Below are 18,064 nucleotides of genomic sequence, written 5' to 3' on the forward strand. Positions count from 1 at the left end.
ACGTCATTAAACAATTTGAATACGTATATAAAATCGTAGTAATGTTATTCATGGTATTTAGAAAAATAGTTTTGAGTGCCATGCTGCAAGATTATACTCCAATACGTACTATTTAAATAAAAATAATTAATTCCATCACATGCATATTGTAGTACAAATTCTGTTAATTAATTACAAACTATTCCAAAAAAATGTTAATAATTATTATTAATATTTTAAAAGCTTTTTTCTTAGCTTAAAATATTTAAGAAGTTATATGTGGTATTTTTCTTTTAAAAAAAGTTAAATATGGTATTTAATTTAATTTTTCAAAAAGTTTATTAAATAATAAATATGTAGAATACAATTATTATATTCATTCAGAAATTTATGAAAAATGTAGATCACAACTATTTATTATTTAAGTAATAAAACGATTCATTTGCAAAAAATAAAAAATAGATTCGTCGAAGCACAACTTTCAATTTCTTCGTCATGTTAAAAATAAGCTTTAAGTTGTGTATAATATACAATGGAAAATTAATACTATAACGAAAAATTTCAAATCACAACACATTTGCATGGAATATTATAATCCCATTCAAAAAGGCAAAAAAATGTGGAATATTTTAAATTAGTTCCGTATACGAGGAAAACTGGATCTGAATAAATTTGCGTACCTGTCAAATTTTAATGCTTGAGCTGGCCAATTTTAGATGTCACACCCACACACTCAATATCATTTTATTAATATTTGTTTATTTCCATAGTTGTTTCTAGTTGGCTTTAAATCCACGCCCTTCATCCATTTTATCATATCTAATAATTTCATGCTTCACACTAATTACATAAAGATTATATATGCTTTACATATAAATTATTTGTTTAATTTATTCTCAATAGTTAATCAAATTTTAAATATTCTAATAAAAATGATAGTCTTACGAAAATTTTGATTAGTAGAGCATGTGGTACTCCCCTAAATATATATAAATAAAAATGATTTTGTAAAAAATAAATTTAAGTAAAAACAATTTAGTACTTTAACAATTGATAATACAGTAATAAATAATCATAACTGAAATATTGGAAGGAGTTTGAGTGTAGTTTCACTTATTTTGTTTTGGATTATATTTAACATCTTCCTGTTTCTCTTATATCAAAACAAAGTAATAGACTTTCCATCTTTTCTCCTCTCGCCTCTCTCCTTCATCTCAACTCTTCGTCTCCACCAAACAAAGCCTAAAAGCTTACCCACTAATTGGTCAATGCATGGAAAAATATCAGCTGCATTTAATAACAACAAGTATTTAATAATAATGTTTATCTTTTGTAAAATAAGTATATGTATGGTGAGAAATATTCTTCACATTTAAAATTAAAAAATTAAAATAATAATACCCTTGAATGCAAGATGCATGATCCATATTTTAATTTATTCAATGTTTTGCAACATATTAATTATATACACTTGTTTGCCTTTTTGAAAAAAAAAAATACACTCACTTTTATATTAATAAAAATATGCTATGTTTGAATTTCTACAAGAGACTTAAAAATATTTTGAGTAGAAATTAATTTTTTATTTTTTATTTTTTATTTTATCAAAAAAGAGAAATGATATTTATCATCAGTAGTAACTGTCATCATCTTATATGGTAGTGGATCACACACACATATATATATATATATACAAATAAAAATAGTTTACGGACAGTAGATTTCCTGTATATATAAAAACCACATAGATATTAGATCCGCTACTATATAGAGTGGTGAAAATCATTACTAGTGACATATAGTTGTACTCATTGAGAAATTACAAAGTAGGATATACAGTGAATTAATAAAAAAAAAATGTTTTAAGAATACCATTTTTCTTTAGGTTGTATAAATGTATATAAATCCGGAAATAATTAAGCATTGATTGATGCATTAAAATAATGTATATGTTTTATAAAAAAAAAAAAATATGATGGTATATGTATAGTATTACTGTACTATGAGGATCTTACAAATCTTTGAATGGATCGAGTACAGAATGGGAAAACTATAGAATATATACTTTGCATTTTTTATTTTTTTTTTGGGGAAGAGCAACTATAGTACATAAACTTAGTATAGCAAATAATTAACATAATTTTAACATAAAGAAATAAATTTCGCCTGAAGCACATGGTCTAACTATGGTTATAAATATGGGGGGTCTTTCTTTGGCATTGCAAAGCAAACCAACAAGGCCTTTCCTTCATTTCAAAAAACAAAGGCCTTCCTTTTTCCAAGCCCTGTTACACATAATTAATATACTTCAGCATGGCATCTGTCCCTACTTTAGAAATCAAAGAACGTGATCATGCAGCGAGCATTGATATGGTATTGGAAAATGGAGCTTACTTGACATGGGAAAATCTGTGGGTAACAGTTCCCCATGGAAAGAATAGCACCAAACCCATTCTCCAAGGTCTTACAGGTTTTGCTAGTCCTGGCCAACTTTTAGCAATCATGGGTCCTTCTGGCTGTGGCAAGTCCACTCTTCTTGATGCTTTGGGAGGTCAGTATATCTTCAAACAAATATATAGATATGCATGTATATGTAGCCAATATATATACATGTATGTGTATATATTCTATATTTACCAATAAATATATATGTTCAATCAAGGATTTTTACCGTTAAAGTATTATTTTATCGAATTTTAAATTGTTTCAAAAGTTAAAAGTTAAAAACTATAGTACTAAATTTGTTGATCCATATACATATGATTTACTTTGTCTATATATAAGGTTTTTAGTAGTCCAACAAATTTATATAACTCTTATAAACCATTGAAGCAATCTGAAAAAAACTAGAAAAAGAAATTTCATCAACTTGATATAATACAAAGTTGATTATATGTGGCGAGATTCAAGACCTAATAATATTACAATATTACAGGTACTGAGTTTTTCATAATTTTTATGGGTTTGCTTTTAAAAAGATGGGACTCAGCTCAATTGATGAGTGAATTCAAAAGCCATGAAATTTAAGTCCTTACAAAATTAAAATTTTTAGACTTTTTCTAACCTAAGACTCACTTTTATACATGCACGTATCCTTTCAATCATCAAGAAATACTCAATAAATCCTATTACTTGTAATAGGATGAATCCTGGATAGATTTTATCCAACATTTTCTGGGTAGGAGAAAAAATTTATAAGATATATATATATATATATATATTGATTTAGAAAGATTAAAGTGCATTAATAAAATGATAATTTCATGTTTGCAGGAAGATTAAGTTCAAAAATGAAGCAAAGTGGGGACATTCTAATAAATGGACGTAAAGAAACTCTGGCATATGGTACATCGGTATGATATTTACAAACCTTATATTCTACTAATTAAATTGTAATTTGGACTTAACTTAATTTTATGAACTTATAATTAGGCATATGTAACACAAGATGATACTTTAATGACAACTTTAACGGTAAGCGAAGCCGTCTACTATTCAGCACAGCTCCAATTGCCAGATTCCATGTCGAAATTGGAGAAGAAAGAAAGAGCAGCAATGACAATAAGAGAAATGGGTCTTCAAGACGCCATGAACACAAGAATTGGAGGTTGGGGAGATAAAGGCCTTAGTGGTGGGCAAAAGAGAAGAGTTAGCATTTGTATTGAAATCCTAACACGTCCAAAGCTTCTCTTCCTTGATGAACCAACAAGTGGACTTGATAGCGCAGCTTCTTACTATGTTATGAGTAGAATTGCATGTCTTGATAAAAGAATGACTATAATAGCATCCATCCATCAACCAAGCAGTGAAGTCTTCCAACTTTTCAACAATCTTTGCCTTCTTTCTTCTGGTAAAACAATATATTTTGGACCGGCTTCTTTAGCAAATGAGGTATATATATTTATACAAGCGTTATAATTAATGTTTAGAATTAATTTTCTATATATATATATATATATGTACAGGTAAAAGAATAACTAAGATCACTAGCTAATATATTTTCCTTTTAATTGGTCTGTATATGCAGTTTTTCACTTCAAGTGGTTTTCCTTGCCCAACTCTCCAAAATCCTTCCGATCACTTCCTCAAAACCATAAACAAGGACTTCGATCAGGTAATTTTATCATGTGTACTTAGTATCATTACTATTAGCTTTGATACAATGATGAATTACCATTCTTCCTAAAAATTAATATTTAAGCTGACATGAGCTTGGTCATTATTATATTTATATTAATATTAATTACAAGCATAGTATAAGTTCATCATGATCATGCTCAAAACAGCGGTGACACTCATCAAAATTTTGTTTCTTGTTGCAGGATATTGATGAGGAAAGTTTAGTTGGAGCAATATACAGGGAAGAAACCATCAATTCCCTTCTAAAATCTTATAAGGCGTCTGAAACTTACCAGCAAGTACGACAACAAGTAGCCGAAACATGTAAACAGGTAAGCATATTTTTAAATCTCTCTTTATCAACAAATAGATATGTATATATATATATATATTCAGATTCATTGAGCTTGAAACAAGAATTGGTGACTAAACTTGGCTTTGCATTAATTCAGGACTGCGAAGCACTGGAGAAGAAGAAAAACCGTGCAAGCTTCCTAACACAGTCAATTGTTTTGACAAAGAGATCTTTCGTAAACATGTATCGCGATCCGGGTTACTATTGGCTGCGTCTAGTTATCTACATCACCTTGGCCATAGGGTTGGGAACTATCTATTGCAATATTGGTTTTACTTATGAATCAATTCAGGTATAAGTTTGAGAAATATTCCTCAATATAGATTTGAGATCTTAATTATAATAAACATATTTATAAATCCTAACTAATTAATACTTGTGCATATTGTTTCTAATTTTAGGCAAGAGGTTCGCTTCTCACTTTTATAGCTTCATTCCTAACTTTTATGACTATTGGTGGATTCCCTTCCTTTGTGGAAGACATGAAGGTATAGAATTTAACTCTTCAATAAAGTTTCCTCATTCTATTACCAATTGAAAAATGATAAAAATAATAATAATAATAATAATAAGAATTCTTTCATTGTCTTAAAATTCAGGTATTTGAGAGAGAAAGATTGAATGGTCATTATGGAGTTACTGCATTTGTGATGGGAAACACATTTTCAGCCTTGCCATATTTGCTTATCATTTCAATAATTCCTGGAGCATTATCTTATTACCTTCCTGGACTTCAAAAGGGATATGAACATTTCTTATACTTCGTCTGTGTGCTATTTGCTTGCATGATGTTAGTTGAGAGCCTAATGATGATTATAGCAAGTCTTGTGCCAAATTTTCTCATGGGAATAATAACAGGAGCTGGAGTTCAAGCACTTATGATTTTGGGCGGTGGATTTTTCAGATTGCCAAATGATCTTCCTGATTTCTTTTGGAGATATCCTCTGTTTTACATGGCTTTCCACAAGTATGCCTACCAAGGAATGTTCAAAAACGAGTTTGAAGGTTTGGTAATACATAATGATCAAGTTGGATCAGGAAAAACTACCATAAGTGGTGAAGAAATTTTGAAAGATAAATGGCAAGTTGAAAAGGGTTACTCAAAGTGGGTTGATCTTGCTATTTTGCTTGGGATGGTACTTTTATATCGAATTCTGTTCTTGATAATCATCAAGATCAAGGAGAAGATCAAGACTGGTAGAATAACTTTCATGCCAGTTCCTTCTAAGCAGACCATACAGGTTATGGAAAATCCCATTGCTACACCATTGCATGGAGATAATAACTAAGTGACTTGATGTCTTAAACGCTATGCATTACCAAAAAATAATTTAGCAGTGAAAGTTATGCATTACCAAAATTAATTTAGTAGTGAAAGTTAAGTCTAGCACTTTGATCGATGTAATATGTGTCAAGGTGCTGAGCCCATATGAAATGTTAGATTGGACTGAAATAGATTGGGGTGTTTCAACCTTAGCCTAATCATATTGGGCTAAGTTTAGAATAGCCCAATGGACTAAACTAGAAATGGTTGATTCTGATCCACTGCTTTATCAATCTACATTCAAAAGTAAGTTGTATTGTTAACAAGGACATGATGTAGCATATATATATATATATATACACACATATATATAATATATGAGAATAAAAAGGTTTCAATATATTTTATGTTCCTAATTAAAGAAACTAATTAATTTAGACAAAGCCATAAATCCAGAGCTAGTTTCTCACAAAAAAAAGAAAAAAGAGAGCTCAATTTGGACTCTTCCAGAGGTAGTTAATAGTAATTTTCTAAAGGGACCTTATACAAACTCAAAGGTGTTGCAAATTTCTATTTTCGTACTTTCAAATATCGACATAAATATTTTGTTATAGCCTTGCCTTTCTCGTTGAACTTAATGATCAGCAAGAACAAAATTCGATATAAAACTACCATTCCAAACAAAATAGCAAGATCAACCCACTTGGAATAACCCTTTTCTACTTGCCATAAATCCAATAAAATTTCATCTCCACTTATGGTGGGTGGGGCTCCAACTTCATAGCCGGGGACTAATACACCGTCAAACTCATTTTTGAACATTCCTTGGTAGGCATACTTGTGGAAAGCAATATAGAATAAAGGGTATTTCCAAAAAATATTGGGAAGATCATTCGGCAATTGGAAAAACCCACTACTTAGAATCATAAGACCTTGAACTCCAGCTCCTATTATTATTCCCATAAGAAAATTGGGCACAAGACTTGCAATAATCATCATTAGGCTCTCAACCAACATCATGCAAGCAAATATCACAATGGCAAAGTATAAGAAGTATTGGTAGCCTTCTCTAAGTCCTGGAAGATAATAACATACAGCTCCAGGAAGCACTGAAATAATTATCAAATAGGGAAAGGCGGAGACTGTGTTGCCCATCACAAATGCAGCAGCTCCATAGTGACCATTTAATCTTTCTCTCTCAAACACCTAAATTTTATCAATAAGATTTTTTGACCCCAATAAAAATTAATAAGATATGATAAAAGTACCAATAAGAGTGCTAATTAAAAAGATGTTTTAAATTTTAAGCAAGTTAATAAAAACGTATGATAATTCTTTTTTTTTTTTTTCCACTTGCATGTATATAATTTAATTACTTTTTAGTAAGACAAATATAGTAGTTCACTTTCTTTGCTTATCTCAAATATAGAGGGAAAATTAACCAAATCTATGAATAGTTAAAACTATTAACTTCTTTTTTCTTTTTCTTTTTAATTTTTAGTTGGGTCAACACTATTAATTTTTGTTTTTCTCTTTTGTTTTACTTTATTTTCCCTATTTTTCTCTTATTTTAATTCATTTTCTAATTTTTCATAATTATAGGACATATGTATACATATGCTTTGGTAAGGATTAAAAAAACCATTTCAAATTTTATACAAAACATAATAATTTTTCAATTTTATAAATAAATTGAATATGTGTTTTGTTTCATAAGTAAAACATATTTATCAAATTAAACAAGAAGCCTAGCTAGTTTGTAACAAATTATCTTGACTAAATAAAATAGTCATTATATACGTACCTTCATTTCTTCCACAAAAGAAGGGAATCCACCAATAGACATGAAAGTTAGGAAAGAAGCAATAAAGGTGAGCAGAGATCGCCTTTCCTGAAATTGTAAGAGACAGAGCCATTATATTCAATTTCTATCAAAAAAAAAAAAAAAAAGAGCCATTATATTCAATTTTTATTGATCATTTCCAGTAATATTTGGTGTACCAACTTGTTTAATTACCTTTTTTTTTTTTAATTATATATTCCAATTGACATAGCATTATCTTATTTTTCGGTTCACTTATATTATGCACTCACTTCAATATCAAATAAAAAATTAAAAAAAAATGTACCTTCTATCAAATGTTATCTAAACCGTTGGTAAATAAGAAAAGTACCCACAATTCAAAATTCTTCCCTATTTATCATTCTCATATACACACCTGAATCGATTCAAAAGCAAAGCTAATATTGTAATAGATAGTGCCAAGCCCAAAAGCCAAAATGAGGTAGATAGCCAGGCGCAACCAGTAGTAGCCTGGATCACGATACATATTTACGAAAGATCTTTTTGTCAAAACAATTGATTGGGTAACGAAAGTTGCATGGTTTTTCTTCTTCTCCAGTGCTCCACAATCCTGGCTTTCATTGTATGATTTCAGTCATCCATGTATATACTTAATTTTTCCAGATTCGGTTAATTAATGATGTGAATAAGTTTATAAAAATGTATTTTCCTACCTGTTTACAAATTTTAGCTACTTGTCTCCGTACTTTGTTGTAAATTCCAGATGCTTTATAGGACTTTATAAGGGAATTAATTGCTTCTTCTGTGGAAATTGCTCCAGCTAAACCTTCCTTGTCAATATACTATACAACAAGAAGTTAACAAAAAATTTGTTAATGATCTAAAAATTGAGGATCCCAGATGGAATATTTAATTTGTGTGTGTGTGTGTGTGTGTGTGTGTGTGTGTGTGTGTGTGTGTGTGTATAAAGGCGCTCGATTTACCTGTTCAAAATCCTTGTTTATGGTTTTCAGGAAGTGGTCAGAAGGATTTTGGAGAGTCGGGCATGGAAAACCACTTGAACTAAAAAACTGCATACATATTCAATGGCAAGAAATAGGGGGAAAAAAGTGAATAGAAATTAGATAAAAATACTTTTTGGGCGATTACATTTCACCGTTCTAAACTACACTGAACACATTTGAGATTTGACACTTTGTTGCAAATTACAAAAATTCCCACGATGTCCTCTCTGAACTATTATTTTCTTATCAGTTCTGTACAATCTTGCGTTTTGGCAAATAATTAAATTTGATGAAATTAGAAATACATAATTCATATAACTCTTTGTATAAACTAGTTTATTTAGTCTTATTTTATTTGTGTAGTGTTTAATGTATAACAAGAAAAACAATTATAATTAAAAAAAAATTAATAATTCAAAGAATAATACAAAAAACTTTTTAGGTAGGAGGTAAAGTGCCAAAGGTAACCCGTAATTCATCATCATGGGGTAAAACTTTAATTAGGAACAATATTGGAAACTACCACTCATCTAATAGACATACCTTATTTGCTAAAGAAGCCGGTCCAAAATATATAGTTTTACCATAAGAAAGAAGACAAAGATCGTGGAAAAGTTGAAAGACTTCAGTACTAGGTTGATGGATGGATGAAATTATAGTCATTCTTTTTCCTTCCTTTTGATCCAGACAAGCAATTCTTCTCATCACATAGTAAGAAGCTGCACTGTCAAGCCCACTAGTCGGTTCATCAAGGAAGAGAAGCTTTGGACGTGTTAAGATTTCAATGCAAATGCTAACTCTCCTCTTTTCCCCATTGCTAAGCCCTTTATCTCTCAAACCTCCAATCCTAGTGTTCATGGCGTCTTGCAAACCCATTTCTCTTATTGTCATTTCTGCTCTCTCCTTCTTCTCCAATTTCGACATTGAATCCGGTAGTTGGAGTTGAGCTGAGTAGTAGACGGCTTCAATTACCGTTAAAGTTCTCATTAGATTTTCTTCTTGTGTTACATATGCCTGATAAGTTGGTAAAAAACAATATAAGTTAGGTATAAGTACTCAGTGCCACCCATTTGCTTACCTTTTTTTTTTTTTTTTTTTTTTTGGGTTCTTTTTTCTTTTTTGGGTTTTAAATTTAGAAGGATATATTCAATTTACAATTTGATGGATTTAAAATGAGTTATAGACATTAAAAGATTCAATGGATTGTAATGAAATTCTACAGAGTTCATAAAGTTTTTATAAGAATCCAACGAAATCTTTAGATTTAAAGTTGGATTTCATATTGATAAATTTATTCGTAATGTCCATTAAAATCTATTATTTTTTAAAGTTTTTTAAAATCAATGACTCTTTTAATACTATCAGATTTTAAAAGAATTCTATAAATTTCTAATTGAATACACTTGGATTTTAATGGATTTTTATAAATTCCATCAAAATCTGAATTAAATATCATTAGATTTATATAGACTGTTTTAAAATCTAAATTGAATACCTCTAAATTTTTAAAAAATTTTAAAATCCTTCGAATTCTAAATTGAATATACTCCCCTCCTTAATATATGTAAATAAGCAAATCTCAATTAATTTGTAGAAAGGTGCATGACAATTTACGTGCATAAATTTCAACAAGCTAGGTACAAATTTTGTATAAAAAGTGTGACACTGAAATAAAAATTGAAATTTAAGAGGGTGTCTAAGCAAATACAAAAGGGGTGTCTAAACTCACAAAACCCAAGTGCGTTCAAACCAGTGGTGTAGTCAGACAACAAATAATAAGGAATCTTGTTAATATCATACATACCGATGTACCATAAGCCAAAGTCTCCTTGCGTCCATTTATTAGAATCTTCCCACTTTGTCTCATCTTTGAACGTAATCTCCCTATAAGCACAAAATGATAATTGTATAATTAGGCATATGTACATACATATAGTATCTCCTCAAAGAAATAACATCACAAATCTGAGTCCTTTATCATTCATACACACTATTTGTATGGGCTCCAAAAGCAATTTGATTGGAAAACATTTTATTTTATTTAAACCTTCTAATTTTGTTCGATTAGGAAAATCTCATTTCAAATTCATTTTTAAGTTTTTATTAGTTTATTTTAACAGTTAAAAAAACCGTAATTTGCATTTTTATAATATTATTTAATTATTTAAAATATTAAGTTTTAATTTTTATATTGCCTTTAACTTCAAAAATTAACATGTAAAAACTAATGTATGAATAAATGAAGATTAAAATAATAATTTTTTAAAAGCATAATTCTAACAAAAATGAAAAGATTTGAATGAAGTTTATCCTAATTTGACTCTTACTTTTGAAAAAGCCCAATGAATCATAACAATTTATATCATAGTCTAATTTGCTAGGCCATAATAAATTCATTAATTGGATACCCTAATGGACCATTAAAGCGTAAATGGACTCCTATTCTAAACCAAATATGTCCCTTTATTATTATTTTATTATTATTATTATTCTAATTTTACTGACCTCCTAAAGCATCAAGGAGGGTGGATTTGCCGCAGCCTGAAGGACCCATGATCGCCAAGAGCTTCCCAGGCATGGCAAAACCTGTTAGACCTTTAAGAATGGGTTTGGTGGTATTCTTTTCGTGTGGAACTGTCACCCAAAGATCCTTCCATGTCAAATAAGCTCCATTTTCCACCACTCTCACTGAATTATCAATCCGGATCACTGTTTCCATCTCTCTATATTTTGCAGCTTCATTAATTTCTAAATGGAAAGCTTTTTGTTGGATTGCTTTGAATTGCGGCTCATATGTATATATATATATATATATTAGAACTATGTAATAATCCATGTCAACTATATTATATAATATCATACATTAATTGTTCTGTGTATTTTTTAAATTAATTAACGATCATACCAAGCCTTTGTCTTTTACCGGTTTTCATATTTTGGCAACCAAACACTTCGATCTCTTCGCCATTTCACTTGAGGGAGTGAGACAAGCGTATACTAGATTTATAGTATATTTGGAACGGCAAATATAATTAGTGTAGAAGAAACCGAAGAACCTCAAATTTTAGGTTGTAAAAGAATTTTCATACCTCTGTCTTTTGACAATTATATATATATATATATATAATGTGTGCAAATTTCCACTGAACTTTTCAGAGAGGAATATATTATTAACTTGTATAATATAAATTTTTTATGCATTCTATATCTTTATTTATTTATTTATTATTATTATTATTAGAGACCGAAACAATTCGAATTTTGTATATTTTTTCCCAAAAGCATAGTGGATATGCCGCTAAGCTAACTTTGAATTCTATACCCAATTAATCCATTTAAAGATTTTTGGTAATACAATAAATATATATTATTTGAGTTAATTGCATTTTGATATTCTAAAATTTCAAAATAATGCTATTCAAACTTTAAAATTTAAAATTGTACAAATTAAATTTTTAAATTTCAAATTTTATGTAAATTGATCCAATTGGTTAACAGTATTAACAATACTTTTATATGACATTAGCATGCTTTACATGCTGACATGTAATATTATGTTATGCTGATATCATAATTCTAATTTATTGTTCCAATAAAAAATTAATCAAAAATAACTTGAAACAGCAAATATGATTAGTGTAGAAGGAGCCAAAGAACCTTATTTAGGTTGTCAAAGAAATTTCATACCTATGTTTGGATATGCTTTTGACAATTATACATACATACGTACATACATACATACATACATACATGTATATGTATATTGCTTGGATATGCTTTTGACAGTTATACATATATAGCATATATATGAAATGTGTGTAAATTTCCAATGAGCTTTTCACAGAGGAATATATTATCTAATTGAGCTAGCCAATTCAACTTTTATAATTAAGATAAATATTTTTTGCATTCTATACCTTTTCTTATTTATTTACTTATTATTATTACTATTATTATTATTATATTACAATGGAAAAAAATTCGAACTTTGTATTTTTTCCCAAGAACATGGTAGAGATGCCACTAAGTTGACTCTGAATTCTATATTCAATTAATTTATTTTAGGGTTTTAAAAATCTCCATACAACAACAAGTATATATTATTTAAGTTAATTGAATTTTGATATTTTGAAATTTTAAAATGACATGATTTGAATTTTGAAATTTAAAATTGTGCGAATTAAACTTTTAAATTTCAATATTCAATTGGTCCACGGGTTAACTATGCTCTTAAAATGAAATTAGCATACTTCACATGTAGATGTGGTACTAGCTTATGCTAATATCATAATTCATTTTATTAAAAAAAATAAAAAAATAAATTTTTAAAAAAATAAATTTGTTATTTTTATTTTATATTTATAATTTTTTTATTTGAATTATATCCATTCCTATTTCATTTAAATTAAATTGCCCAAGAAATAATTAATTATTTTTAAAAATAAAATTAGACAAAAATAAAAATAAAAATAAAACTGGAATTTTTGCTCTAATAAAAATATTTATTATTAGATCAAAAATTTAATAAAAATTTTATTAGTCAAAAAAATTAATAATAATTTTTGTATGATCAAATCATAAGAAACAAAAGTAAAAAAATTAAAATTAGAACAAAAAAAGTAAAAAATAAATATAAATAAAATTGAAAATTTTGACCTAATAAAAATATTTTTATTAGACAAAAAAATTAAATAAATAATTTTGTTAGACCAAAAATTAATAATAATTTTTTATGCCCAATCCATAAAAAAATTACTCCAAAATAAAAAAAATAAAATTAGCCAAAATAAAAATAAAAATAAATATCTACAGTGAAAATTAAAAATTTTTGAACCTAAAATTAGATTAACAAATAAAAATAAAAATAGAATTGGAATTTTTTAATAAAAAACCATAAAAATAAAAATTAGACCAAAATAGCACCAAAAAATCATTTTTATTTTTATTTTTTTCTAATTTTGGATCTAATTTTTATTTTTTGTCTAATTTTTTTTATGGGTTTGGGATAAAAAATTATTATTAATTTTTGTGTGCAATAAAATTATTTTATTTAATTTTTGGGCTAATAAAAATATATTGTACTAGTCTGAAAATTCCAATTTTATTTTTATTTTTATCTTCTTCTTTTTTTAATTTTGCTCTACTTTTTGTTATGGTCTGGGCATAAAAAATTATTATTACATTTTAGTTTGATAAAATTATTTTTATTAGACTAAAAATTTCAATTTTTCATTTTGATTTTTTGTCTTTTCTTTAAGTCTTTTTTTTTATGGTTTGGGCATAAAAAATTATTATTAAATTTTGTCTAATAAAATCATTTTTCTTAGATCAAAAATTCCAATTTTATTTTTACTTTTGTCAAATTTTTAATTTAAATTCAAATCTTGATCTCAACAACTTCTTTATATTTTCTTATAAACTCTATTATTTTAGTAGATTGAGGAACTTAGTCTAAAGAAAAAGAGCACATGCGTTGCATATGATTGAATAGTTTTAATAATTATGTGCAAATCATATGACTTTAAATGATATGTTATACATTTTAGTTATTGAATTGAATGATTTTGAAGGAAATTAATGACTAAAATTAAAAGAATAGCATAAACTAAACAAGAACCCAAAAAAGCATAGTAGGGGATCCGCGTAACCAGGCTCTTGCTTATGGATTGGAAACAATGGCAATAATAAAAAGTTCCGGCCAGTAACCAGTGGAATAGATAGTGATGAAAATCTCTCTCTCTCTCTCTTCATCTGACTTAAAACCAAGTCCTAATTTCTATTGCAAATTGCAAGGGTGAGTTGACCCCCCTATTTTTCTAGCAAAAGACACCAAATGCCGGTGTTGATTCCTTAAACTATTTGCATAGAAAATGAATAAATGACCAATGATGTAAAGTTTTGATTAGGTTGAGGCGCATAATGTTAGAAAAAATTACTTAGAGTAGAAGGCATAAAATCCGGGACAATTTAGATGGAAAATATTATAAATAAAAAAATTATTTAAGGTGCAAAGTATAGAAACCGATACAACTAAGGTGCAATAATATCAATAATTCTAACAAAAACGATTTATAAAAGGAGTCAAAATATCCCATATTCTTCACCTTAAATTTAGAAACTGGTTTAAAAATGTTGATGCATTTTTGAAGTAGTGGACTGTGCTAATAGTTTTAATTCTTTGGAACATTCCAACAGTGATTGTCATATCATTTTTCAACATTTGAACAATTTTTTTTTTTTTTTTTTTTGAGTAACAACATTTGAACATGGAGGATCAAAATCATATATATATATATATATATATATATATCTAAAACGTGTGACAATATTGATATTTCTCTAATTAAGCTTGTTTAGCTAATAAAGCCAAAGAAAAATCCAATTATTTCAAGCCTATACCTCCATATTTTTTGGCGTTTGGTGATTAAAACTTTGTTATTGACCTCTGGTAATTAAGAATTTGTTGCCTGCCCAACCAAATCTGCTTACCTCTTCGGAAATATCAATTGCAAAATCCTTGGGAGTTTCAAAAAATTGCAATATATATATATTACCATGTGTACTTTGACAAATTGATATTCTTCTTGTTTCCCTCTCCATTGGAATGTGAATCCTAGCTAGATATTTCTCTGCATTATCAAACTGGGTGGACCCACATATAGCCCACGTTCCTCTTCAAATTTTTTTTCTTTTTTAAATATTTAGTATTTTTTTTTATCTATTTACTTTTTTATCCCCTTTTAAATTACATTGAGCCCCTGCCCTCTCAGTCTATCATTCCCACTGGCCACAGCCCACATTTTTGTCTTCTTACATTTTTTTTTTCTATTAATCATTTATTTTGCATTTATCTGTAATATTTTTTATAATCCTTTATTTTATTATTCTTTTAATCATTTCTTTTTCATTTCTATATATATATATATATATTTTTTTTTTATCACCTCTTTTACATGTAATTAATATTTCTTAATATATTTTAACACTAATACATATTTAATTAATATGTGTAAATTACGAGCATTTCTAAGTTATTTTTTATTTAATTTTTGTTTCAGTTACATAGGCTGCAATCCTTTTGTTATTTTTCTTTAGCTTTCAATTACTTTATAGATGTTTAAATGTTAATAAAAAAATAAAAATAAAAACTAAGTTTCATATTTTATTTATCATGGAATGTGTTTACTTTATTTTTGTAGATTTACAATCAATTTATTATGTATCCAAACCATTGAAAATCAATTTTTTTCCAAAATTAATTTAAAGAAAAATAAACAAATTAACACTAATTTAGCAGTTACTCTAATTAGTTAGACCACAAGTTAACAATTTTTTTTTTCGAGTTTTATATATGTTTATGTTTTTCCTTACCATCTTGTCAAAACATATATAAATATAATTTTTTTTATTACAACATTTATACATATATATATATATATATAATTTTCCTTATCATAAGTTGGTTTGTATTTTTTTTTTTTTTTTTTTTTTTTGGTTGTGGAAGAATTCCTTACCATAAGTTAAGAAATAATCAAGAGATGTTATTAGATATAATATGGTGGCTTGGAAAATTTTTTGTATCTACCATTGACAGTGCCGCTTGGAAAATTTTTTTGGATCTGCCAAACTATTCCATTTCTTGTTCCTTAGGGCATGCCAAAGTGGCTAAACTACCCCTTTTTTTTTTTTTTTAATACCAAAAAAAATAAACTACGTTTTAAAAAAAAAAAAAAAAAACCTAAAAGTCTTATATCCAGTCCCTACCACTCAATTCTTGTGGGGTGAGTCCAGTAGGCAAGCCATTATATAATATAAATGGGTATCCATTTTTGCTGTTAAGAAAGAAGGGTATACAAAAGTTCTTTGACTTTTCTAAAGTTTTCTTTCAATTGAGATCTTTGAACTTTTGATGGAAATGCGAGCAATTGTCTCTCAACTTACTATTGATTATTGAAAAGCACTCCAAAGGAAGACCTAAAGAAATTAACTGAATACATTCAGCAAAGAAAAAAAAAAATTAATGTATATATATATATATATATATGTGTGTGTGTGTGTGTGTGTGAAGACGCAAAGAAATTAACTGATTGCATTCAGCAAAGAAAAAAAAAATATTAATGTATGTGTGTGTGTGTGTGTGTGTATGTGTGTAGGCCTAGCAACGTGTCTTGTTAAATCGTGTTTATATTGTGTTCATGTGAAATTAAGTTAACACAAATACCACCTGTTAAGCTTTCATGTGAAAATAAATGAATCTGAATCCATTCGATAAATTATTATGTAACCTATCACTCAACTCCTTAACCCAGTAATGATAAATACAAATTTGAAAATTTAAATTTTATTTAGCTTTGAAATAAGAAAATAATAAATTTTTTTAAAAATTACAAAAATTCTTGTTTATTTTTAGATTTTTTAAAAATTAAACAAAAAAAACAATTAATACATGTTTAATAATAAATTAAGTAATTTTAATATTATAAAACTTATGTAATTACTAAAATACCTATCTTTAATGGGTCTTATGATTTTATCGTGTTTCATCCGTTAAAATCTATTAATTTATTGAATTTTATTAGATGACACTGATATGGACTCGATTCAATATCGTCAATCCAAACTCGTAAATTATTATGTAGGCTTGTATCGTATGAGATTTTGCCAGATGTGTGTGTGTGTGTCGTATGAGATTTTGCCAGGTGTGTGTGTGTGTGTGAGAGAGAGAGAGAGAGAGAGAGAGAGATTTGGAATTTCAGATTAATTCTTTTGGAGTTAATCATGGTGTGTGTGTGTGAGAGAGAGAGAGAGAGAGAGAGAGAGAGAGAGAGAGAGTTACTAGATGTGTGTGTGTGTGTGTGAGGAGAGAGATATTAGGAATTTCAGATTAATTTTTTTGGAGTTAATCATAATGTTGAATTTAATTATTTATAATTGAAATTTGTCCGATTCGCTTTGATATTAAAGAGTGTGTGTGTGTGTGTGAGAGAGAGAGAGAGAGAGAGAGAGAGATATTTGGAATTTCAGATTAATTCTTTTGGAGTTAATCGTGATGTTTGAATCTAATTATTTATAATTGATATTTGTCCGATTTGCTTTGATATTAAAGTTTGAAAGAAAGTAAATTGCGCTAAATGGTATTTATATGTGAAGGTTTAAAGTTTTTAAAACAGTTTAATTTAAATATAGTCAATGACCTGTTGGAACACCTTCTAGATTTAGATCCCATACCAATTAAAGTTTTGCTATTTTTTGAGCCACCGATGGAATTGCTGTTGATTTGTAACAATTATTAAACAAGAATATTTAATTTTATGTTATTTTTTAATACTAAAAATTTAATATGGAAGAATAAATCTTTTAATAATAGAGTTGATATCCAATTTTGAATGAGGAACTCAATAGGTTCATTGAGTCGAAAATGCAAGCTTTATTTACACAAATTCATTTTTATATAAGAGTTAGTTACAAGCTATTTATGGGATTTTTGGTTGAGGAATGGTTTGATTGGCACCAACCTGTTTAATTTAACTTATTTTATC

The 18,064-nt window shown here is 27.8% G+C and overlaps 2 protein-coding genes across 2 annotated transcripts; one reads left to right on the top strand and one right to left on the bottom strand.

The window, feature by feature from the left end:
* The first annotated feature begins 2,194 nt into the window (after positions 1-2,194).
* LOC107427673 (ABC transporter G family member 1) lies at positions 2,195-6,043 on the top strand. Its single transcript, XM_048481480.2, has 8 exons — positions 2,195-2,530; positions 3,253-3,332; positions 3,412-3,870; positions 4,007-4,093; positions 4,302-4,430; positions 4,551-4,745; positions 4,855-4,941; positions 5,053-6,043. Exons 1-8 carry the CDS (start codon positions 2,293-2,295, stop codon positions 5,740-5,742), a joined length of 1,965 nt encoding a protein of 654 aa, XP_048337437.2. The 5' UTR covers positions 2,195-2,292; the 3' UTR covers positions 5,743-6,043.
* Positions 6,044-6,155: 112 nt separating this feature from the next.
* On the bottom strand, positions 6,156-11,244 carry LOC107427666 (ABC transporter G family member 1-like). The gene is made up of 8 exons (XM_060811241.1): positions 11,031-11,244; positions 10,330-10,409; positions 9,069-9,539; positions 8,505-8,591; positions 8,235-8,363; positions 7,937-8,131; positions 7,522-7,608; positions 6,156-6,923 (listed from the first exon to the last, which is right to left on the bottom strand). The coding sequence occupies exons 1-8, from the start codon at positions 11,242-11,244 to the stop codon at positions 6,288-6,290; spliced, it is 1,899 nt and encodes a 632-aa protein (XP_060667224.1). The 3' UTR covers positions 6,156-6,287.
* Between the last annotated feature and the right edge of the window lie 6,820 nt (positions 11,245-18,064).

Source organism: Ziziphus jujuba, chromosome 9 (assembly GCF_031755915.1).
Source record: "Ziziphus jujuba cultivar Dongzao chromosome 9, ASM3175591v1".
In the NCBI taxonomy this organism is placed as follows: domain Eukaryota; kingdom Viridiplantae; phylum Streptophyta; class Magnoliopsida; order Rosales; family Rhamnaceae; genus Ziziphus; species Ziziphus jujuba.

Coding starts and splice junctions, on each gene's coding strand:
- LOC107427673 (XM_048481480.2), top strand. CDS start 2,293: ATGGCATCTGTCCCTACTTTAGAAATCAAAGAACGTGATCATGCAGCG. Junction 2,531..3,252: donor TCTTCTTGATGCTTTGGGAG/GTCAGTATATCT, acceptor TCATGTTTGCAG/GAAGATTAAGTTCAAAAATG. Junction 3,333..3,411: donor CTCTGGCATATGGTACATCG/GTATGATATTTA, acceptor ACTTATAATTAG/GCATATGTAACACAAGATGA.
- LOC107427666 (XM_060811241.1), bottom strand. CDS start 11,244: ATGGAAACAGTGATCCGGATTGATAATTCAGTGAGAGTGGTGGAAAAT. Junction 8,592..9,068: donor CGGCTTCTTTAGCAAATAAG/GTATGTCTATTA, acceptor ATATGTATGCAG/TTTTTTAGTTCAAGTGGTTT. Junction 6,924..7,521: donor CTTTTGTGGAAGAAATGAAG/GTACGTATATAA, acceptor GATAAAATTTAG/GTGTTTGAGAGAGAAAGATT.